At 37.2% G+C, this 24,282-nt stretch overlaps 1 protein-coding gene across 1 annotated transcript in view; it reads right to left on the bottom strand.

Annotated features, from left to right (window-relative positions):
- ryr2b (ryanodine receptor 2b (cardiac)) overlaps positions 1-24,282 on the bottom strand; it is a 79,949-nt gene that overhangs the window by 18,497 nt on the left and 37,170 nt on the right. The window contains exons 51-89 of the mRNA XM_028006664.1: positions 22,026-22,116; positions 21,801-21,941; positions 20,125-20,288; positions 19,927-20,005; positions 19,696-19,785; positions 19,268-19,405; positions 19,105-19,182; positions 18,197-18,272; positions 18,000-18,120; positions 17,636-17,751; positions 16,453-16,529; positions 15,267-15,388; positions 15,067-15,116; positions 14,782-14,842; positions 13,771-14,009; positions 13,333-13,414; positions 12,714-12,844; positions 12,317-12,637; positions 12,007-12,244; positions 11,533-11,620; positions 11,313-11,399; positions 11,012-11,173; positions 10,834-10,896; positions 9,796-9,924; positions 7,690-7,802; positions 7,397-7,493; positions 6,285-6,415; positions 6,018-6,069; positions 5,464-5,517; positions 5,245-5,344; positions 5,018-5,097; positions 4,603-4,679; positions 4,402-4,475; positions 4,084-4,164; positions 3,833-3,921; positions 3,414-3,542; positions 2,831-2,935; positions 2,543-2,624; positions 2-1,299 (exon numbers count right to left, since the gene is read on the bottom strand). Coding sequence (XP_027862465.1) covers positions 2-1,299; positions 2,543-2,624; positions 2,831-2,935; positions 3,414-3,542; positions 3,833-3,921; positions 4,084-4,164; positions 4,402-4,475; positions 4,603-4,679; positions 5,018-5,097; positions 5,245-5,344; positions 5,464-5,517; positions 6,018-6,069; positions 6,285-6,415; positions 7,397-7,493; positions 7,690-7,802; positions 9,796-9,924; positions 10,834-10,896; positions 11,012-11,173; positions 11,313-11,399; positions 11,533-11,620; positions 12,007-12,244; positions 12,317-12,637; positions 12,714-12,844; positions 13,333-13,414; positions 13,771-14,009; positions 14,782-14,842; positions 15,067-15,116; positions 15,267-15,388; positions 16,453-16,529; positions 17,636-17,751; positions 18,000-18,120; positions 18,197-18,272; positions 19,105-19,182; positions 19,268-19,405; positions 19,696-19,785; positions 19,927-20,005; positions 20,125-20,288; positions 21,801-21,941; positions 22,026-22,116 — 5,506 coding nt within the window. The remainder of the gene's footprint in view (position 1; positions 1,300-2,542; positions 2,625-2,830; positions 2,936-3,413; positions 3,543-3,832; positions 3,922-4,083; positions 4,165-4,401; positions 4,476-4,602; positions 4,680-5,017; positions 5,098-5,244; positions 5,345-5,463; positions 5,518-6,017; positions 6,070-6,284; positions 6,416-7,396; positions 7,494-7,689; positions 7,803-9,795; positions 9,925-10,833; positions 10,897-11,011; positions 11,174-11,312; positions 11,400-11,532; positions 11,621-12,006; positions 12,245-12,316; positions 12,638-12,713; positions 12,845-13,332; positions 13,415-13,770; positions 14,010-14,781; positions 14,843-15,066; positions 15,117-15,266; positions 15,389-16,452; positions 16,530-17,635; positions 17,752-17,999; positions 18,121-18,196; positions 18,273-19,104; positions 19,183-19,267; positions 19,406-19,695; positions 19,786-19,926; positions 20,006-20,124; positions 20,289-21,800; positions 21,942-22,025; positions 22,117-24,282) is intronic.

Below are 24,282 nucleotides of genomic sequence, written 5' to 3'. Positions count from 1 at the left end.
CCAAAGTGTGGTGCTCCTCAGAAACATCCGTGTCGTTCATTGTTCTGGAAGTTGAACTGAACAGATCAGTCAAACTGTCAGAGAGATCTTGCGTTACAAGTCTGTATTGATCTCCCTCCTTCTTCAGCTTGAGACCAAATATGTCTGACAATATGTCCACCTCCTTGGGAAAGGTCAATGAAGCCATCTGCCCAAGCTCCCTCAATTCTTTCTGGGAAGAGAAACTAGCAGAGTACTTTCTCAGTTTATCCACACTGCTCGACACCTCCATGACCTCGTCAAGAGTTGGCTCAAGAATACCCCCAAGCAAGTCTGACAGTTTCATTCCTTTTGCCGCCTCTATGAGACCACTGTTGACAAATGTGATGTACAGCAAATACATGATGCGACAGATGACGGCAGAAATGCAGTGGATCTGAAGCGCGCAAATGAATCTAATGAATCGAACTGCTGCTAAGAGGAAATCCTTTGGTGTCATCTTCATCAGTGTTCTCAGGTTTTTCACAGAAAGGGCACAAGTCAACATCACCCACCAATAGTAAATAAAAGTCCACCTCTTGTAATCTGGGGATGTATATTCTTCAAGCTCACTCTTTTCCAACTCTGTTTTCCCGTTGCACTTCTCTCCAGAGTTGGATCCGGATATCTGGGCTGCAAGTTGCATCTCAAAAATGGTGTCCTCACAGAAGTTGACGAACATCTCCATTTTCTCTTTGTCTCCTCCCTTATTGACCACATCAAAAATGAACTGTCTCTTGGATTCCTTCACCTGTGGCTTCTCCCACTGCGTGCGACTGTATTCACTGATCTCAAAGTAGACCCGTTCAAAGCGCTTCCCACTGCCAAGAATCTCAATGCGTCCAAGACTGGGCTGAAAGTAAGTCAGGACGCATTCTGCGAGCTCCATGAATGTCTTCAGCCTGGACTCTTTGGGCATGTGCTCTGACAAATTGGTGAGGAGAACAGCGATGCTGAAGCCGATGTCTTTCGCCGGCTCATGGAAGCGATCCACAAACGTTTCGTATTCCAAGATTTCACTGTCATTTGCTTCAATGCAAGAGAGAAGGAAGTGGATCTCGGCTTCTGAGAAGTATTTGCAGTTTTCCATGGCTTTCTGGAAGTCCTTCCTGCATATGCTGCCCTTACAGTCAGAGTCATACTCTCTGAAGCCCTCAGATGAAGTCAGGTCTTTTAGTTTGAGGAACATGTCGAAAAACTTGAGGACCATTTCCACATTGGCTGATGACTCCACCAACATATCCACCATCTGCTTCCCAATTGTTCCATTGATAACGTTGCCTGCAACAAAAAAATACAAGTAGATGATCTGATGATGGGAGCAGGGTCTAAGACCTACTACAAATGTTTGTCTGTTTTCCAGCCATCTTCCATGCAGAACTGTTTCATTGTTTTGATATGAAAGGCTGCGCACCCCTGTGCTACATCAACATAAGGTAGTACAACTGTAGTATAACTGTGAACTGCAAGGACAAATACAAATAGCTTATTTTTAAACTGCGACATGTGGTCATCTGCCTTTACTCTGATGCTCCCAAATATATTCACAATAAATAGTTGTTCTATGAAGACCTCAGAGGGCTGATAGAGAACATTGTTGAACGAAAAAGAAAAGAGAAAGGCACTCCTGCAAGCTTATCCACACTTGACTGTCCACCTAATAGGACAGACCAGGCAAACAGACTGTTAATCAGATGAGTAACTAAGTATCCAATGGTAACTCTGAAGCAGCTGAGGAGATCCCTATCTCAAGTGGGAGGATATATCAATATAATAGCTATTAGTCATGCATTCCACAAATCTGGCCCTTATGGAAGAGAGGTAACAAGAAAGCCAGAAGGATTTATGTTTGCCACAAGCCACATAGATGACACACAAAGTATGTGGATGAACAAGATCAAAATTGAACTTTTTCAGTTGCATACAAAATGTGACCTATGGAGTAAAACACTACACATCATCCTTGATGCAGCATCCGCACTATGACATTAAAAGTTGTGGCAGCTTCATGCCGTGGGAATTCTTTTCTTCAACAGGAACAAGAAATCTGGTCAGAGTTAAAGGGAAGATAGAGTTAAAGGCAGAGTAAAATTGGGAAAAAAACAGAATTGAAAAACTCTGGCAATAGTTCAATTATAGTTCTCTCTACATCCAACTTGACTGAGCTTGAGATATTGTGCAATACAAACCAGTCAAACATATTCATGGGTAGATGTACAATGTTGTTAGAGACCCAAAATGCAAATGCTTTGTGTTGGTCTATCACGCAAAATGAAATAATGTTAAGTTTGGGGTTACAGTGTGACAAAATGTTAAAAAGCAAGTTTAATAAATACAAAAGTATTTTTTGTAATGAATAAGTTCTTCCCATTCATAAAAAAATATAAAAGCCTCATTATACAAAGGCTCCTATATTGGTATGACAAAAAACAAAACTCAGTTATTCAAAGAATCACTTTTTACATGAATTCTGTGTAATTATTCATTGGTTGCAAATAACTGCAAAGTCTTGCCAATTATTTACCTTCCAACATGGAAAGGAGGAACACAACCATGTCCTTCAGTAAGTCCATGAGTTCTTTTAGGAGTTTTATCTGCCTTGAATCCTGCACAAAAACAAATTATGTTTACAAGAAGCTTGCATAATATCTTCTAGAAGTTGGTAGGAGTGTCCCAACATATAGCTGAGTCAGGCTAAATTGAAAATTATATTTTAGTTTTACTGAATATTCAATATTTACTGAGTATTCAATCTTGTATGTTTTTCTCAATATACAATAACTACTGAAATGAAACTGTAACACTGCCATACCTGAGATAGCTTCATCTGCATGTGAGCAAAGACATGGAGGAATCCCACGACAGCATCCCACAGACGACTGTGAGCCAGGCTCTGCTGATTCCCAATACACGGACCCTGGATGAACACAAAAATGTACAGGCAGTACAAATACTGCAGAAGGCAGAAATAACAGCATAAAGTTGCAAAACTAAAAATAACATCTCTCAAATTAATTTTTTTTCATTTTACTTCCATTTACATTCTTATTTATAGCTCATCCCAAGCTGATTTAATAAATCACAACTATATCAACTCAAGATTTACATGAGGCAAAGACCATAGATAGTGAAAAACATTAGGCACCCCTTAATAACTAATTCCTCACATCACAGAGTCCATCTGGCATTAAGAATTTCCAGATGTTTCTTTCACACACACACACACACACACTTGTTCAAACATAACTGAGAAATAAATAAATGCTATCTCTAAATAATTCATCAGCTACATTGTGGAACATGTTGTGCAGTTGTCTTGCCACAAAGCTGAAGTAATTGTTTTCTTCAAATTAATTTAATACATTCACAATCAAAAGCAGGCTGAGAGGACCAACCTGTATATACTCAGTGAGTGTGTTGAAGACCTGTTTGGCAACTTCAATGGCCTTGGAGAAGTTGTGTTGACCCAGAGGATCAATAACGTCTTTCCCTGAGTAGTACCAGTAGAAATCACTGATCGATTCCTGTAAAAATATGTTTTTTATAAGATAAGAATCAGCTGTAATTAAAGAGGGGTTAAACGACACATAGTTTGTTAATAGGTACTTTTGATTTATGACCATAACAGATTCATACTGCAGTTGATCAGTAAAGAGGCAAACTGATTACCAATACATAATTGCAACACCTGCATTTGATGATGTGAACTGACACACTTTTCTGACAATATTGTGTATCGATTTCTATATATTCCTGAAGTGATTTGATCTAATTAATCAACATTACATGACAGAAGTCATGACAGTGGACTCACCTGTACCCTTAGTAAATAGTCAACCGTTGATATAACAATGTTGACTGTGGTGTTGTTCCCAGTTTGCGTTCTTAAATAGTTCTGGAAATCTAAGGCATACAAAAATTAGCATAATAATTAGTGTGGGGAAAAATAATTTTTTAATTTTTCTTTTCCTTTATCTCTGCTTTATGGTCCTCGGTTTGCATTATTCACAAGCATACATAAGAATTTGCCAATGTTTTATTGGATAATGATTAAAAAGAAGTAACCAGAATTGTGTCCTTCGCAGAGCAGCTGCAGGAAACGAAATAGGTCACAAGTCAGGTCCTTGTCAGGCATCACCTTCTCTCCTTTGAATGAAAAGATAGCAGCAAAATCTAAAACGCTGAACAGTTGGAAGAGTAAAAAATAGTAAATCAGAAAATCATGTCAGGGTGGCCTTTTCGAAAAATAGATGTTGACACTGAAAGGTGAAAAATACTTTAAAAATTGGACACTATAACAGATATTTCAGCTGACCCCTCCACCATGACATGGATTAACAGTAATGGATTTTTTTTTTTTGTATTCCCATTTAAATACAGTACCTGAGCTCTCATCCGTGGCCATGCCTAATCCCTCTGCTTTGTTCTGCCTCTCAAATGCATTCAAATCCAGAACACTGGGTAGCAGAAAATCACACACACAAAAAGGGTGTTAGGTAAAGCCTGTCAACTTTAACCATTATATCAAACTGTTGATATATCACCATTTTCTGATTTTAAACACTTCTCTCTTCTGTTACTCACCTACATGACCGCATGAGTCCAGCCATGCTCTGAAAAAAGCCAACATTGCGCTTCTCTCTTAGATAATCCAGCATTTTCTGTTAAAGCATAACCAACAAAGACGGGGTCTAATTAAGCAGAAGTAATTAGAGTAATATTAGGCTCATCAGTGGTTAAGTAGTGATGTATTGAGATCCTGTGACAGATCATCCTCTCTCATAAAAATGAGATTTGTCTCAAGCCATGGTATAAAGTTGCAGTCAGCGTGTGAACGACAGGTGCATTAAATAAAGCTTTTATTATGAACTCTGGATGTGAAAGGGAAGGCTTTAAAAATATATAATCATCCAACAGGTAGTAAGCAATTATATTCTGAGTGAATCTCAAGACTGATGAGTAAAAAAAAAAAAAAAGAGAAAAAAAGCATTTCATTTACCTGCTGAACTGTTGCATTCCCTCCATTAAGAAGAGCAATACCTAGTTTCAGAGTAGGACCAATCATGAATCCCATGGTCCCTACAGCGACCCAAAAACAGAATATTCATCAGTAGTTTCACATCTTTTCTACCATCTAATCAACTGATCTCAAAGTGGAAGTATTTGAACAATTCAATAAGCTAAATATTTACAGTTGACTTTATTTTGTTGCTCATAATGCCCTACCATGACTAGCGCTAATAGCTTGCAGGACCATTTCAGGGGCTCCACGACAATGCAGCCTGGCCTGTTGGTACAACAGCTTTTGCTTTTCCATCTCCTTCTCCTGTAATATTCACATTATTATTAAGGGGAAAAAATGCATATAAAATGTCATACTTTCAAGCTTTGATACATCAAAGTATTGCAAATATTTGTTTTAAAAGTAAGAGCCAGTTTACTCACTTCAAAGCTTTCTACTTCCTGCTCAGCATCATCTTGGCTCTCTCTGCGGCAGCTCTGGGAAAAACCAAACCGACAAAGTGGACGATGATGTAAAACCAGATCGAAAAGACAATACGTCAACAATAAATTATTTACCAATGCGTTGCACCTCTTCTCTGACAGGTGCTTTTGCTACATACTTCATGGGACATGTACAAAGACATCAAAGTACAACTTAAAGCCCATTACAAATATGATGCAACAGTTGGATGCATCTGTGCCTGTGCTTAGAGAACCCTACAGTCTGAATGAATTAAAGCAACAATACAATATGGTTTGTCTCCTTATTAGGCCATCTAGCACACCAATTACAGGAAAGAGACTAGCCTTTAGAGAAATGCATGCACATCTTTATTTTATTTCTGTTATGTTTAATGTCATGCTGTTGTATGTTGAGAATTTAAATTACATGTTTTTAATAATAAGACTTTTGCAAAATTTTAAGAGTTAAGTGACATAATTCATTCACATGCATCAAACACTTTGATAATAAAAAAAACATGTTTGGCTGTTACCTTAGACAGAATAGCAGCATAATTTTTGTAGAGGTTGTCATTATCAAGTTTGCTGAAAAAACAGGGGGAAAAAACCTGTTTATGTCAGAGTGAGGCAAAATGTAGGAATTTTGAATGTAAAGTCATATTACATGTCAGAATCAGAAACATTATTTTCAAAAGTCACAAATATTACAAGACTTTAAGAAAACATGTGTGCAGAGCTATGGAAGCATTAGCACTAGGCAGTTCGTACTGCATCTGATATTTTATAACGAACAGACACACCTGCTTTCCGTCAGCGCACTTCGACTGAAGAGCATAATGAGCTGAAGGAGAGGATCAATTGCCTTGGCGCCTTCTTCCACCTCCTTTACTTCCCTTTTCTCACCTTCCCACGGTTTTGTCACTCGCCCCTTCTACAGTCCAAGGAGGGAGGGCAAAGTAATTAGGGTGTGCTCTTAAATTATATCACACTATATCACACTGCTCATTGCAGCGAACTAGAAAATAAACACACCAGGTTTCTTCCTTTTCAGATATGCACAATAATGAATAGTATTGTTCGTTTGTAGTTATAAAGGCAAATTATAAATGTAGGATGTCAGCTTATTTCAAACCTGCTGCCTGCGCTTAAATCACATGGCTCACACGATCCAAAGCAAAGTGCCAAGTTAATGAAGCAGGAGAGCAATAGTAACAGCTGAATTATCAATTAAAATCAATGCAGAGAGGAAAACTGCTAGAATAATCCGGAAACAGGGCTATAAATGAAAACATTTCAGCAGGAACAAGACAGGAGATGAAACAAGACATACTTTGGTCGTATGTATCAAATCCAACATGTAGATGAAACAAGACATTTACAGTATCTGTACAAAAGTCAAAATCATTCCTAACTGGATGAAGTTAAATGAGACTAAACTTATCATATTTTATGTCACCTAGGATTATCATACAAAATTGTTTCTATTTGCCAAAAACTTCCTTCAAATTAAGAAAGGTTTTTTTTAAAACTGCTGGCTGAATCTGGTAAGAAAGAGCAGTTAGTCATTACTGCCAAAGCAACATTCAAAGCCAGATGAGCTTACAGCTTGCAATCTCATCTCTCTCTCTCTTGTTATATTGAGTGAATAAACTGAAAATGCACTCTGGGTGCAGGGAGAAATATCTCAGCTAGTATATTGTAGTGTGATATTTTACTGCATAAGCCAGTGTTCTGAATGAAATATCAGGTTGGGGATCAGCATCAGCAAATGTCTTTTCTAAGGTTGCTCAGACCAGTAGCATGGACCAGAAAAATCCAGCTGAAGATATTCCTGGTGCTCATCTTGTTTAAAAACACAATTGTTTAATTAATACAATTTTTAAAAAGTTTGCACAGCTTCTCTTGAACTCACGGCTAAATCCTCCACAAGCATTTCTACCAAGTCGTTTCCCTCTGTTGATATCCAAGATCTGTTGTAACCTTGCAGGAAAAGGTTGACAGCTCGATGCCTGAAGAAAAAAAACAGAGTGAAAAACAGTTGGTAGGAAGAGAAAAAAAAAAGCATTGGTTGCCGAGTTTTTGTTTTTATCTGCACTTGTTTATTATCTTGTCTTTATTTGTTCATAAAAGATAATAAACCTGTGCACATGTTTTAGGAAACAATTATAAATCTTTATCAAACAACTTATTTGGCCTGGGTCTTACAGTGGCAAATTGTAGAGGGGAGTCATCCTCAGGCAAGCCACCACCGCACGTTTCCTTTGTTTGGATAAAATTTTGTTCCAAGCAGGTTTTTTGCTTCTCTGTGGGTGCTCTACCTAGAAAAAGAAAACAAAACAACAAAAAGAGGCATCTTAATTACAAATAAATGTGATTTGTAAAATAAAATAAATGCCCCCTCCTGGCTCCCTTACAGACTTTTTATGCCTTTCCTTTATTGTCCCACTGTCAACACTTTGTACCATTTAAAATTATTAAACACATTTTTGTTATCAGAAGAAGTCAAACACAAAATGCCATTTTTATGCAGGGTTGGTTGTGTCTTTATGTGAAATTCTTCTCAAAAGTGAAAACTGGTTGTGCCTCACTTGGCAGCAACATCAGACATCAGGCATTTGTTAGAACTGAAAATAAGGTGTTTTAAATCACTATGAAGGAAATTTAGCACAACCTTTATTTATAGAATTGTTTAAATTTTTTTTCCCATTGCAGGATTGGAAGCCAAGAGTGCAGAATTTTCTGCCAGAGAGAAATATTCACAGCCACAAACACAACACTACTCCTGCCATATTTGACAGTTTTATTGTCTTGTATTGTTCTGCTATTTTCAGTATTATACTCTTTTTCTGAAATAGTGTTGGCTTTTGTGCCACATCCCACAGGATCCACTCTTTTCAAATACACTTTGTTCCATTTTTGGGTATTATCAAAATTAATTTTAACAAATAATAGAGGGGTCTTTCTGTTTTCTTTGGTCAGCAGTGGTCCAGGCCATGACATTCTCATAAGGCTGCAATGTTGGGTTTTTTTTTTGCTTTTTTACTATTGTTGAATCATAGTGACATAGAATAATGATGCTCACAGTGTTCATTTATAACCTGATGGTTGCTGGGTAATTCTGTTAGGTCGGTTGTTCATTTTTTGGATAATGGCGTTAACTGTGGTTCACCAGAATCTCAAAACCTTGAGAATGGCTTTGTAAGTAAATGTATCTTAATTACTTTGCTCTTGAACTTTTTATTTTGTTGATGTGTTGCTTTTTGCAATCTACTGTACATGTACTGTACCTCAGCACTTAATTTTGCCAAAATATGTTGCTTACTACAGTTAATCAATTACTGATATGGGTTGCAACTAGATTTTAGAGGGTCAAGCTGGTTTGCATAGCATTTCTTCTAAAGAAAATCATTTGAAAACTCCTTCTTTTCTGGCAAAAGTGTAAATGTTTAATAGGACAACGATGTCTTTCACAAGTAAATGAAGACTTGACTGTTAGAACAGCTAAAGTTGCACAAACTTAAAGCAACAACGTAAGATGGTAAGAAGAAAAAAAAAATACTGGAATCCACATGTTGGCAACTTACAGAAATCCAGCCAATTAAAAAGTGTAAACTTACAGAATTTCAAGCCTTTAACACATGAGCAAATAAAAAGCGGAGGAAGACAGACCTAGTGGAAAAAAACAACATGGTAGCTTTTTTTTTTGTTTCAACTCAGCGAAACCCTGTTCAAGTCAGACTAATTTTGCTGTGAATTAGTAGCTTTAAAAGAACTCTGTTAACTTTAAAATTTGTGGAGTTTAAAAAACTATTTCAAGCTGAGAAAAGCATGCAATATTTTAAAGATTACACAAAGTAAAATCTGGTAATTATCCATGTGCTTTGTCAAGTGTAATAATCTGGGTTTATAAGAATATTTAGTGGTCTGTCATTGAAGTCAGAATATTTATTAGGCATTTTTTGGCTGTTTTAAACAACAACAAAGCTACAAAAAAAAAGCTATTTAAACCATTTTTTACTTTTAGTGAGAGAATGCACTTAAAAAGGCAAAAGACTGCAACAAATGCCTCTAAAATATAATCATCTTGTCTGAGTCGTATGATGAGGTAAACAGCTCAACAACATTTTCACCTACCTTCATCTCACCTTACTCCACTTCACTGAACAAACACAATTGTCTGTGCAGAGTTTAATGATTGAGAAGAGTGGATGCACTCAATGTTACTGTATTTACAGAGGGCAAGGAGGCAAAGGAAGAAAGCTCTGCTCAGAGTTCTTAATCATTTTTTTTTTGTTGAATCTAAAAGCTCACCTGATCCAGGTAATAAAGTACCCGAGCTATTTCTAGAACCCTGTCCACAGTCCTTTGTGTGTCAGCTGGGGCCTCAAGCTGTGCTGGGAGATCAGCAGACAGAATCCCATGGCTGACTCTGTTTGATGCCTGTGAAGCAAAACAAGATTGATTCATTTAAGTCTTTTGTTCCAAATAGAAAGCTTCTGTTTATGGATTTATTCAAATTTAATATTGAATTAGCATGCACTTTTTTCTAAGAAACAACCACAAAAAAAAACAAACAAATGAGATGTTTGGTGAACTAAAACAAAAGACAAAACACGATTCAAAACAACAGCCTGATTTATGGAGTGAAAATGTGAAATTCTCAATATTCCCGGCAGAACAGATGTGTTCACTCAACCAACAAACTATATAAACCAAGAAAAATACAAAAAAATATTCACTACGTTTCCGCTCAAAAGAGTTTGGAAAACCAAAATTAGAAGGCATATTTTTCATCGCTGGTTTATGAATAAACATGTTTATTACTGACTCATAGATGCGGAAACAATGTCTTCGTATATTGAACAGACTAGTGAGCTCATCATGTTCATGTCTCTGCCACACAATGATTCACTGGTAGAGATGATTAAAATGATGACTTTGGATATTAAAAATTATGAGAGAGGTTTTCATATGACACAAACTTGTTAGAAAAATTAAGTTCAAAATTTTGTAGCATACTGCTTTACTAATGCTGTCTAAACATTGCACATTGTGCTAAAGGGCATACAGAGTTATATTGTCATACATACAAATGTGTTAATTATTCTGAAACTGGAAATAGAAATTGGATCTACAGGAAAAATTGACATTGGAATTTCAGCTATTTATAACTTTGCCAAGGTAAATGTTTAACTGATTTTTGCTGATTTATTTCATTCCTTATTTGGAATAACTATATAGTCCCTTGAGATTGAAATCTGTTTTTAAGAGAGTTATGGTCAAAAAAGCAAACTGTTAGGTAATGCACGACATTTAGTATACACAAATAGTTACAGAAATAGTCATTACCTGACCAAAAAAATGCTTGAGGTATCTCAAAATATGCTCCCGAATCTCATCTTCAAGGTTATTCTGTAAAGAAAAATGTTAAACATCTCATGCTTAAGCACATGCTAAAGAATTACGTCTGAACAAAAAACATTTCTAACATGAGAACTTGCTGAAACTGTCCGTATTTATAATTTACCTGAGAATAGCAGTTCTTCACCAACATGATAAGGTTCTGGTCGCATGGAAAACAAACTCCGAGTCCCACAGGAACCAACTTCTTTATGGTAGCCACTATGAGAGAAGTGTGTGCAGAGTAACGATCCCCCTTCCTCTTCATGCCTTTGTTTTTATGGTCAAACTTAACATCATGCAAAGAGAACACATATGTTTCAATATTGCACTAAAGACACTCAACTGGTATAAGACAGGTGGACAAATTCTGGTATTGCTTAAAAGCGCAAGCGTAACCAAACAGTCTTATCGTAAACATAGCTGACCTCCAGCATGTTGTCACCGGAGAGCAAAAAAGCCAAATTGTTGATTCGATTCTGGACCACGTAGCTCTGCTCTTCCCATTTGAAATGCTGTTGCAGAAAAAAACATAGATGAAGACGAATGAACACTATTTATGAGGTACAGGATTTACACGCATATTTCTGACATGGCAGAATCCTTAAAAAACAAAAAAAAAAAGAAGATGCTGTGTGTCTTTCCTACATGAGATTTGGCCCAGAATACAAAGACCTCTGCCACCATGCTGAACAGCTGCTCAGCCTCGGGGATCGTCTCTTTCAGCCATCTGGCTCTGGAACGAGACCGACCAAAACGTATTAACATCACAGAAGTTATTTCTGTAAAGCTGAACATGGCCTGAAATAACGATTTGTACTGTGGCTTAAGGCTTTATGTCTCTTTATATATTCAACATAAGCAATAAATCAATGGCTATTCAAGTAAAAATTCAGCCTTTTACTCAAAATAAAAGGCTCAAAATAAAAAGTATATAACCCAATGAAAACTACATTTAGAAAAGTTTTTTGCCAAACACATGACACCATAACACCACATAAATTATTTTTTTATCGTTAAACTGTATTTTTTTTAAACAAATGTGTAAATACATCAGGTTTGCAAGATAAGATTTGATCCCAAAAAGTTTCTACACATGAACTTCTGTAGTTTATCCCTTACCGATTAAAATCCACAAACTGGATGAGAAGAGGATAAAAGGAATAGAGATCCTGGACCAGAACTCTGTACTTCTCCTGTATCTGCAGCTCTGCTTCAGAACTACAGCACTCTTCCGCTTTTATCACTTCCTCTTCTAACTGGACACACTCTGCCCGCTTCCTCAGCTTCTCCATCAGGGGGAGAAAGTGACTTCTCAGCAGCTCGCTGTCGGCTTTGCATATGATCGGCTGCGAAAAAACTAAAACACGAGACAGATGTCAACAGCAAGAGCTGGTGATTTGGTCACAGTTATCACACAGTGTCAATATACCTGCAAGCTGTTTCATCCAGTCACCCTGGCTAGCGCCCACATGGTTGTGGATGATACGAAGGATGTGGCCAATCACGTCGCTCGCATTCTGAGGAACAACAGAGCTGAGGACTGGGCCCTCTGGGTGGCCCTCAGGGCCCCAGCGACACCAGTGTGAAATATAGCTGCACAACATGGGCAAAGTGACCTCTGCCACATGGATGTACTGCATCTGATGAGCTACAGAACCAGCACCAGCCAGCTCCTCCACTTTCTCCAGCGCCTCTCCCAGTGAAGGAAGAGGGCAACACGTGTCCTCCATCCGGTCCGGCAGTCCCTGATCTGATGGGAGGAATGGGGTTCTTAATGGAGCTGAAAGTTAAACAAAGAGCTCTGAAGAAAAATGATCACAGTTTACCTTTAATCTCAGTGGGACTCATGACATTGTAGATAGAATGTGGATTGTTGTGGTCTAGAGTTGGCTCCAGGAAGCATACAGGAAAAGCTCCGGTCAGAGCTGCTACACATGCGCCTGCTGCTGACCGCTGCCTACACAGCAAAGGCAACATAAGGGAAATATTAATTATATTTCCACAAACTACAAAAGCTTTTTATGGCCCCTTTTTTTAAATTTTACTTAGTCACAATACACATATAAACTTCAATTTGTACACTGCAATTGTTGCAGTTCCTTGCACAATAGCTGACTGAATGAAGAGCATTTTTGAATGGCCTTTTCAAAATTTGCCACCTTGGTAGGCAGCTTGTTGCACACAGGATTATTTTTAGAGCACAGTGGGCAGAAAACAAATGCATGCCATACTTTTCTATTTTATTTCTAAAATAATTTTAAAACACGTAAACTTCAAAAGATGCGAAAGCTTTGTGTTTCACAATCATATTAAATCCCTCAAGCAATACATTAGAGTTTGTGGGTGCAAAATGTTCAAGGTATGCAAATGTATTTGCAAGGCACTTTATGTGGAACATAATATTCAGGGAATAACACAGAATATATAAACAAAAATAAATATTACCCCTCCATGTAGAAGCTTTTACTGGTCCCCAGAGAGTAGAGGCTGTTTAAAATCTTGTAACATGACACCTGGATACCACCGACTGGGAAGACAACATGATGCTTAGAAATGAGAAGCTTCTTCTCAGGAACAGTAAACTAGTGTAGTGTCATGATTCAGGTGATGAACGATTTGTGAGTGTTTAGTGTTATAGAGATGAGAAAATATGTTCCCAATGCTCTGTGAACACAACGGAAAACTGTGTGTAATGTGTAAAAAGACACATACTGTAGACTACAGATTTTATTTAGCTGAGAAACAGAACAGGGTTACTACGTAAGGACTACTAATGTGTGTTTAAACTAGATTTGGCAGTGAGTGTTTTTGACTAAACATTTTATTTACTAAATTTATATATACAAAAAAAAGAAACACTTTATCATCAAGACTAATTCTTACCCAGAACATCCACTCCGTAGTTTTCATTGGCAAGATGATGGAAGAGGGAGGTAAGTGTTGGCATTAAGATGGACGTTGTGTAGTTAAGGGTGTTGACAACTCCTTTAGACAGCTGACCTCTGCTGTGAGGCAAGGTCTCCGATATTTTCCCCACAGTCATCTCCAAATCTGCTGCTGCTGCTTCAAAAAATGAATGCAGAGACGTCTGTATGGGCTCTGAAGCTGCTGCTGTCAATATTCTAGAAGAAAAAAAAATATGACAAGCAGATATCAATATGGTACATTTTGTGTGCTGGGTTTTTTAATCTCTAGGCAAATACTGCTGCAGATCACTTCATTAAAATCCCTTTGGAAAGGCACTTTATTCAAGTAAAAGAGCAAACTCTTAATATATTGACACATTTTGTGCAGAAAAGCATTTTAGACTTTTACATTTATTTTTTTTTTTTATCATTGTGGCTTAGAGCTAACGACAAACCAAAATGTGTGTGCTTTTACATGGTATTACATTTCAGCAGACCACAATTTCTGTGCTAAAGAAGTTTTTCATTGGTCTTGCATAACATTGTCATTTTCTAAAAAGTAGAATTTTGGATTCTCCTTTTATGTTAATGGAAATACACACCTAAAATGCACTGTGTGCAATGACTCTATATAATCTGAGTTTCACCTTTGAAAGTATGAATCCGTAGACATAACAGTTACAGGTGATTAGCATTTTAATCTGAGATTCCACATGCTTGTGAAATAAAAATACTAAAAGAACTGCAAATCTATTCATCAGCATTAATGACATCAATCTGAGACAAGCAAAACTTTTTCCAACATCATGCTACAGACTCTGCAGACAATAAAAGTGATAAATACCACAATTAGATAGCATCAGTGTATCTCTGGCTCAATTACACCAGACATCCTATCCTCAGACATGGTGGTGCAGCACTAATAAAGACTGAAGGCGGAATGAGAAAATCAATTTAAAGCAGTGTGACAGTAGTGCCATCTAGCTACCTTGCATCAAGCGCCTGAGCCAGAATGCTGAGGCAGCTTGTAACAGCAGACGCTTCGTCTCCTGGTAGGACAAGATGGGTAGGACAATAGTGTTGCATTCAAATCATGTCACAATACGGCAGTTTATGGACGTAAAAGCAGAAACAAGAACATATACAGCTACAGAACCCATACAAAAGTCCAATGGCTCTACGCGATCCAAGCATCAGGAAGGCAGAGCATGTCAAGCACACAAAAACAGACAACATGTAACAAGCGAATGTCTCAACAACTGTTGTTTCTTACCAATTAGTGAGATTCTATGTCTTACCAAAGCAGCAAGCTTACAGAAGAGACTGGATGTGAGAAAAAAAAAAAAAAAACAGAAAACAATTGACAAGCTACAAGATATCAAATATGTTGGGCAAATTATAGATATAAATAGTGTTTTATACAAGATGTTCACAGAATAATGAACAAATGATTCTGTTTTTAGATCCGCATACCACAGAACCATCTCCTTTTCCCTTTTGGAGGCATGACTTCTGTTTTCACTTGAGTTCAGAGAAGAGGACAAAAAATACAGACGATGGCTTTTTACATACTGTTCCAATAGTGGAAGAACAACCTGTGGAAATACAGAGTAACAAAAAATACGTACTTCATTATTCACTATATGTAATATAAACAAAAAAAATATTTATTTGGTTAGTGCACCGGAAAACAATTTGGCAAGTCATACAACATAATACGATTGAGACATTTTCAGCAATTTTTTAACTCAAAAACTGGGTCCAAAAGTTCATTATAGAATTTTTATAATTAAAACAGGGTCTAAAAATATAAACAGGCCCAAAGTAAGCTGAAAAAAAATAAATAAACATGTGTTTCATTGCAATAAGAAACCTCAATCACAATTCTGGCTGGATATTTGACCACCTGTCTTGGCAAAACTTGTGATTTTCTGACATAAACCCAACCGTGAGATATAATTCACAAATGTTCAATAGGAGTAAGAATTCAAAATACTTACAATTAAACTATAAAACCAGCAAGGAAATACATGAAGTAGTGATTTATTTAATACATGTGGATTCATAAAGTAACTCCCGCTTCATTAACTCACAACCTGTTTGTAATGAGGACCAACAGGTTGTCCCCCGTTTTGCAGCAATATGCTTGAAGTGCTTAAAATTTCTCCACAGACAGCCTGCTAGCATTAGACTTTCCTGCCGACTGGGCTGCATGCGTGTGACAGTTTGGTATGGTTGGAGGACCAGAGTAAAGATGAGAAGCGTGACCGTTCACAGTCTTGGCTGAGTGGATCTGACTCAGGGGGTCCCAACAATGAAAAATAAACCCATTTTACTGCTGCCTCCTTGGAGGCAGAGCAGTGTGGGAGGCTTTAATCTATGTCCTGATGGCAATCAAAACGCCCACATGGATTTCCAAAATGGTTAAATAAATTACACAGCCACAAAGGGTTTGACTTACAGGGGTTGCCCATGGCGACCATCTAACAAAACTAATTAGATGTCATAAGTGAAATAAGAAAAAAAAAAAAGGCTAATAAGGACAAACAAAAGGCCGGTGGAAAAATTTAATTGGAAGTGGGCTAATTCAACATCAGAGGTTTCCTATCATGCAGCAAAAATCAGCAGTGTTAAGATATGTAATTGAGATAAGGCAAACCTTCTGGAAAAAAATAATTGGCTGCTGATTTTGAGCCCTTTCTCCTTTAGGCATCTGTCCTCTGGCTTGAATCACCTCTGGAAATAAACATTAGGATAAATTAGTCGACAATCAGACTAAAATAGATTGATTATGGAAATATATACAGCATAGTGCAGAACTTTTGAGTCATTCCTAACTTATATACACTCTAATTTGCTTTCCAGGATTCCAGACCTTTTCATAATCATTTCAAATGGTTTTGATCAATACTTCTCCAGGTCAGGCACCATCACACCTCTGCTATTGGATCGGTTTATTTAATAAATTAATAACCGCTCTTTTCAAACATCCCTCCTACATGTTTGCCTATAATTGCTAGCAGGACCCACTTGAGCCGGAGTTCCATGAATAAAAGAGTGTTTCACTGTCACTGTGTATGTTTTGTGCATCAGTATTTAACATTTCTTCCAATTCACCACTCACATGGCATAAACATATTACTTTTTAGAGCAAAATTATGTGTTTGTATGAAAACTAACTCCAGAAGGACTTTTAGCTTTTGGGTGATGTGAGAGACTGTGATTGTGACACTGTATTGATAGCTACACTAATGTTTTTAATTTATATACTTGCAAGTATAACATGCGGAGAATAGTGAGACTTTTAACTACTTCGCTTCACTATTGCTGTGTTTTATATAACCAAAACATGGCTTCCCAATGGATTCTCCTTTCACAATATTTTGGTGAAAAATGAAAAGAACAAAATTGATGATGTTTAACTTTTTTTTATTACTTTTTTTGTTCTAATTGGTTGTTAACCAGTGTGCAGAATTTTGGGGTTTTTAAATCCCCAGATAGAGTGCAGGAATACATCGGTTTATTTAATAAATTAATAACCGCTCTTTTCAAACATCCCTCCTACATGTTTATGATGTAACAAACACAACCTGACTTGCACAAATCAAGAATAGCCTGAAGCAAATTTGCCTGGTATGTTGTCAGGGGACTATTCCCCGAGTGTTCATAAATGATTTAGGGTTCACCTAAAAGATGCAGCGATACAGCTTACTCAAAATTACATGGAACCAAACAGGATGGCCACAAGATGCAAACACTTAAAAACCTTTATTTCTGTTTTTAACGTTTTAGGTTTTAAAATCAATTTTTAGTCGTTATGATAATATGAAATGTCACATTACCGAGCTTTAGCATGTCCTCCTGAGTCTCCTCAGTGTAATACAGCATCCGTTGGAGAAAAATATGTCCAAAGCAGTTTGCAGTGGCAGGGAAGTCAATTTCCACGGATTTTCGATCCCTGTAGGGGATTTGCCACGTAACAATATTATAATTAATATAATTCGCTTCATACTTAGTAATTTTGATTCATTGTTCATTGCTTAATTTTTATACAGCAGGGTTTCACTGGGAGAAGAAAGAGTTGAGACATTAGTGACCTATGCAAGCTATTATAGCAGCTATATTGAAGAATAATCACACAGTTCAGGAGGTTCAAGTCACATAAATCACATTCTTCCCCATCATAACTGACAAGCCGGTACCTACCTCCACACAGTGTAGCCATGGAGCAAAAGAAACTTCAGTATCTCCTGAGCTTTTTCTCTGAACTTGGTCTTCTCCTTGGCAGTCAGAGCATCGTATGGAACCTGCATCGAATGACCTCCTCCTATTTGAATAGAAATGTATTCAAAGAATTTAAACTTTGAAAGAGATATAGACGATTTACACCTATGGTTCCTTACCTCTGCTCTCAAGTTCCAACTTCTTAGTCTTGGCCCAGGCATTATGATAGTTTTCAGCCAACTGTTCAGCCATTGCCTAAAGGCAACAGGATTTTTGTGGTTTATCAGAAAGGCTGTTTCTTGCAAAGTCATTCAAATCTGTTGTACTTTTAAAAATGTTGTCCAATTACGTCCATAAACCTCAACGTGTTTTAGGGAGGACTTTATACAACACACCAACACAAAATAGTGAAAAGCTGTAAAGTAGAAGAAAATACTTTACAGCTTTACAGTTTCTGAAAACCTTTACACATAATGAAAAAAAAAATCTGAAAAGTGTGACACGCCCAACCATTAAGCCCCTTTTAACATGATAACCTTAAACAATTACCGGGGCACCGAGAAACTTTCAAAAGTCATTTAATGTGTCTATAGAGTTTACCAGTTTTCAATTTAATCTCACTATAAATAAAGCTGTTTTGTGAAGATCTAGGGCATTTGATGGAGGACATTGGTGGAGAAAAAGCAAAGAAACACAACAAAAAGGTTAAGGATAAACTTGTTAATAGGTGTGCAGCACTGTCCAGTTGCACAACAAAATCTCAAGTTTTGCTATGACAAATTGATCAGCGCTCATGGGAATATAGGATAGCCCAGGATACAGATGCACCTTCCAGTAGGACAGCGACTCTAAACTTAATACACACATTTTATTTGTAAAAAGCACTTTGTTTGTCTATCACAAAGTCCTGCAAAAACACACTAGAGTTTGTAGTTGTCTTTGACAGAATATTAAAATACTCAAATATTTTACAAGTCCAAAGCATTTTAAGTATTTCTCACAGGTAAACTTGTTGTTCATGGCAAACTTCTAATTTTGGTGGAATATAAATATAAATATATATATAAAAAATATCATTAGGACTTACACACTGTTCCCATGATAAGGTGATGCTGCTCATGTCCAAAGGTTTAGGGCTGAATGTGGATGCTCCTTCAAATGAGAGCTAAGAAAGACAAGAAATTATTGGCTGATGCGCACTGCAGGAATTTAAAAGCTAATTTATCAATATCAGTGGTGAGGAGACACACCTGACCGGCCTGAGAAACCCTACGAGCACAGGCGTGAATGCCAAATGCATCTCCTTCTTTGGTACGTTCTATGGTCCATCCAAAGGCCAACATGCTCGATATTGTCTCTTTGATGGCCCAGCGATATGAATCCTTCTCCTGTTTATGAAATGACAAATGAACAATTTAGAAACCCTTTTGTTAGTGTTCACAACCCCACGCCTACAGAGCAAAACACTATTATTTCAACGTTCAAGTACATAAACTGAAACAACCTTGGCTGCTCAAACGGCATGTTTTGTGGTAAATGCAGGGGTAATTTGAATACAGTGAAGCAGATCAGTTTAATATTTTATATTACACAGTACACATTCTATGCAGGTCCCTTTCGAATGATTCAGCTCACTGCTTCCACTGTAGAAGTACGCTAAAAGCAGACTTTAATCTACCTTCTCAGCCAGAGCCCTGTATGGCTTCAGGAGAGGGTGGACCTGGGTGTTTTCACACAGCTGATCACCATGTACCCAGCCACTGGCAAACTGTTGGGAATAAAACACATGTAATAATCATCCTTGCAGCACTAAACATCAGGCTAGTTGCCTCATCAGCGCCCTAACTTTTATTATTATTATTTTTTCACCAAGTTATGCAGATCTAAGCATCAGTTATTGGGATATTACCTTTTCTAGGGACCACTTCTCATGAGTGTGCTCTGCATACTTGTTAACTACAAAGTCCAGTCTCTCCGGCACAGAGACACTAGTGCAAGGAGAGAAATAGCACACAATCTAATCAGTTTGGCTTCTCCTCAAAGCAAATGAAAATCGGCTGGATGATCGTTGTCACTGAAGGATGACTACGTCTGTGAAGTTTCATACTTTGATGTATCTACAGGTTGCGGCACAAAATATCCATCTGTGTCCACCGAGGTTATTCTGTCCACTTGAGACAAACAGCCAGGCTCCACATAGTCAGGAGGCAAGGCTTTGGCAACTGCAACAAGACACTGAATGCACAAACTAAGCAGCTGAGGAATGAAGGACTTCGGAGTTGGAAAAGGAAAGGGGGCGAGTGGGGTGGAGGTGAGGGAAATAAGACACAGCATATGTCATAAATTAGATTAGTTAACTGAACACAAACATTATATTTGCAGTTATTACAAATATATTTTCTACACAAGTCTTGTTCCAAAATGAGACTTGGCTACTTTAAAAGTAAGTTATCAGTGAAGAGATCAGGTTAATTTATCATGGCTGCAGTAGCCTAGTTACAAAACAGTACACAACACAAGTCAGTTATCAGATTTCTTTCAACAATTAAAATCTCTGATCAAAGTTTGGTGTTTTATTGCAATATTGACCCCGATTAAAGGGAAAGCACTTCTGCAAATTATACATATTTTTTTTGCTTATACTGTGGTGCCATTGATCAGTCTAGATTTTGTGGCTTTCCAAGGAAACCTGCTTATTTGACTCATTAAGTAACCCACTAATTTTAGAAACTTCCATATAATTTATATTTTCTATTTTCTACAATCCAACCTCTCAAACTGTATAAATGGACCTACATTATATGTGGTCAGAATCCATTTTTACAACCTACAACTGAGTGAACGAGGAATGACTTTACAAAGGCTCATCACCCTTTAATAAACTTATTATTACCTGAGGGAACGATGTTTAAAACCCTTAAACACATTTCTTTTCTATTGGAGCAGCAGGATTTTAAACCTTTAATTTGAATACATTTATTCAGTGAGGGAATAAAACTACAAAAGAAAATAGCCTATTTCACAATTTTTAACATTCCTAAAAGTTTCAATAACATAAATGAAGCAAAAGCAGTTATTACTTTACACTTTTTGACTGATCAGTATCTAAGAATGTTTAATTGATAATAAAAAAACGTCTTGTTTCTTTGAGTTAAAAACATGGTCACAGTTAGGTCTGTTTCTCTTAAAGCAAGTGTAACTGACAATGCAATTTAATTTAAATATATATGCACCCATATATGCACATCTGGGTAAAGCTAGACTCAGCAGTACCCAGATGTCTAACATGCAATACAAAAATCCAAAGCAGCTAAAATGCATAGGACCTACCCTACAATAGACAGAGTTACACAGGAAAATGCTTTCTTCATTTAATTATTCCTCTGATATTTTTTCGGGCTCAGAATGACGAAGAAAAATAGTTCAGCATGAGTAGACTGAGAGATTAGCTATTTGTTTCATTTACGGGTTGCGTCTCTTTCAAGTCTCCAGGAAGTCTGCACAAGTTTTGGGAGGTTTCATACCAAGATATGAATAATTAACAATTAATCTCCAGCGTGTTCCTTCTGCTTTCCCTAAAATTCTCTGACTATGCACCAAAGAAAGACATCCGAAATGCATTTCACTGTTTCTCCTAAAATAGGCCAAGGATTGTCAAAGGATAGGGCTGGAAAGATAAAAAATTGAAAGATGACACCATGCCCTTTCACAAAGATGACACCATTGTGAAAACAATTTTTTATTTGTCTTTAGGTTAAGGGAAATGTGTTACTCAGTGCTTACCTTTTTTGTCAAGGCCTTAAACACACCCCAGAATAACTTCCTAGACAGCTGGAGCTCCCCTTCAGAGGCGAACTTTTGTCTATCCTGACTTCCAGTGTAGGAGTAATACTTCCACATCTGCTCATAATGACTGGTCAACATCTGTGAATGATAAATGAAATAAAAAATGTATATATGTCTTTTCACATTATGTGTGGTTACCATTAATTTATGTACGGTACTTACTTTCAGGGGCAATTTGCTGTGATCTGAGAGATGGAGAACATCAAACACAAGCCTTTGAAGGAGAGGCTGCATCATAGATGGCTGGAGTTTCCTGAGAAGAGCAACGTGGGAACAACTAATTCATATGCATATTCACAAACTGCCCAAATGCACATTGATCTTTTGTCTCCGAAGAGCGACTAATGTAATTGAAATGGCTAAGAAGTTAATTAATTTTTACAAGTCACTTTAATTTGTTAAATTGAGAACAAAGTGGGAAAAACAGACTTCATAGTCGCTAATTAAAAATAATGGGTAATTTTATGGTCGGGTGGGTGAGCGGATATGGGAAATCTTTAGAAGGCTTGATCTAATGACACAAATCCAGTAAGATTCCTTGAAATTTCTAATATCTAATGTACACAAGTAAATTGACATGACATTTTTACGGTTGTGTCTGATTTTGTTAATGTAATGCTGCATCACGATGAAGGGGGAGGGAGCGCCGCATTATGAAGGACTCCACCCATCCTGCACGCAGACTGTTGCAGCCCCTCCCTTCGGGAGGCTGGGGAGCATCCAGAGCAAGAATTTTGTACCACAAACAAGCAAATGCAATAAAAGAAATCCTTCAGTCCTGGCATGTCATGTTTCAGACATGCTTTTGAATTCATTTAGTGATAATAAGTTGGTTTCACAAGCACTCATACCTTTACTTTTGATCCCCCCCACTAGAACCATAAACCTTAATGCATTTTAATGGGATGGTTTGTAGTTGAACTATAAATAGGGGAAAAGTGGGAGTTAAGTACTTTCAGATTTTTCTGTGCAAAAACATAAAACCCAGTTAAATACATTGAATTTAGTGGTTGACAAAATGGGGAATGAAAAACAAGGATTTTCTTGCACAGCTGTCACAAAAATTAAAATGTACTGTAAGTGGCTTAAAAGAAAATAAAAAATGGAGGGAGGGGTTTGAAATAATGACACAATTGTAAGAATAACTTCTTGTTCCATTGATTTAACATAACCTTGATTTTCTCAGATAGGGACTAATTTTTTCTTTTCAAAAAGAAAAAAAAATGTTGAAAGTACGGAGCCCTCTAGGGGACATGGGGATTTTTTTTTTCTTTTGCGTTACCTCGCAATACTTTTGCGTTACCTCGCAAAACTTTTGCGTTACCTCGCAAAACCTTTTGCGTTACCTCGCAAAACCTTTTGTGTTCCCTCGCAAAACTTTTGCGTTCCCTCGCAATACTGTACTGGTCAGTTATGCAGCATAATTGAACACTGCAAGCCTTTCTTACGGTGGGCGCCGTACTTTATGCTTTAATATAAGGTTATGTGAGGTTTTTCCGTGAATGTTAGTATCTTTTTGTGAAATATCTGAAGTTTTATATCTTTCTTTAAGATAGAAAGGCACCACAAACCTACGATATAAACAGAAACTTTCCGTAAGTAGGAAAGAAATAAAAATACATCCTAATTTGGACTATTTCTGAGTTATTATCGCGGGTAATAAATCATCTGACAGTTCCGATTGTGTCTCTGTTGTGTTCGTAGTCTGAATGGTTTAAAGAGCTGCTTTCAGTGCCGCTCCATCTTAGCCTTAACAGACATAAACATACAGTAAAAAATCGATTTTCAATCAGTGTTTTGCACCAAACAGTTTTTACTATTAACAAGTTTTTATTATTAAAAACACGACAAACTAATGATGGTAAAGGGCCGCACTGGGTTAACTCGGGGAATCTCATCTGTCCGTGTATCAATCAACTCCAAAGCTCTTCTTTGTTCTGTCACAATTATCGATTTATTCCATTTTGATGATCAGGTTCCAAACTTTGCAAGGACTGACCGCCCCGCTCACTGCTTCCTAATACACACTAAGCCAGTATCCTTCCCATTCATACCTGGTGACGTCACTCCCAAGTCGACACACCTAAGTGTCAAAGTCGCCTGCTCCTGTCATATCAATAATTACTTATTTCATTCATATGGCTCTTACAGAGCCTCAGTGAAAACTTGTTTATTATTATTAACTGTTTGGTGCAAAACACTGATTTAAACTTGATTTTTTACTGCATGTTTATGTCTGTTAAGGCTAAGATGGAGCGGCACTGAAAGCAGCTCTTTAAACCATTCAGACTACGAACACAACAGAGACACAATCAAAACTGTCAGATGATTTATTACCCACGATAATAACTCAGAAATAGTCCAAATTAGGATGTATTTTTATTTCTTTCCTACTTACGGAAAGTTTCTGTTTATATCG

This window comes from Xiphophorus couchianus, chromosome 22 (genome assembly GCF_001444195.1).
Source record: "Xiphophorus couchianus chromosome 22, X_couchianus-1.0, whole genome shotgun sequence".
In the NCBI taxonomy this organism is placed as follows: Eukaryota; Metazoa; Chordata; class Actinopteri; order Cyprinodontiformes; family Poeciliidae; genus Xiphophorus; species Xiphophorus couchianus.
This window is presented reverse-complemented; position numbering and strand designations above follow the sequence as displayed.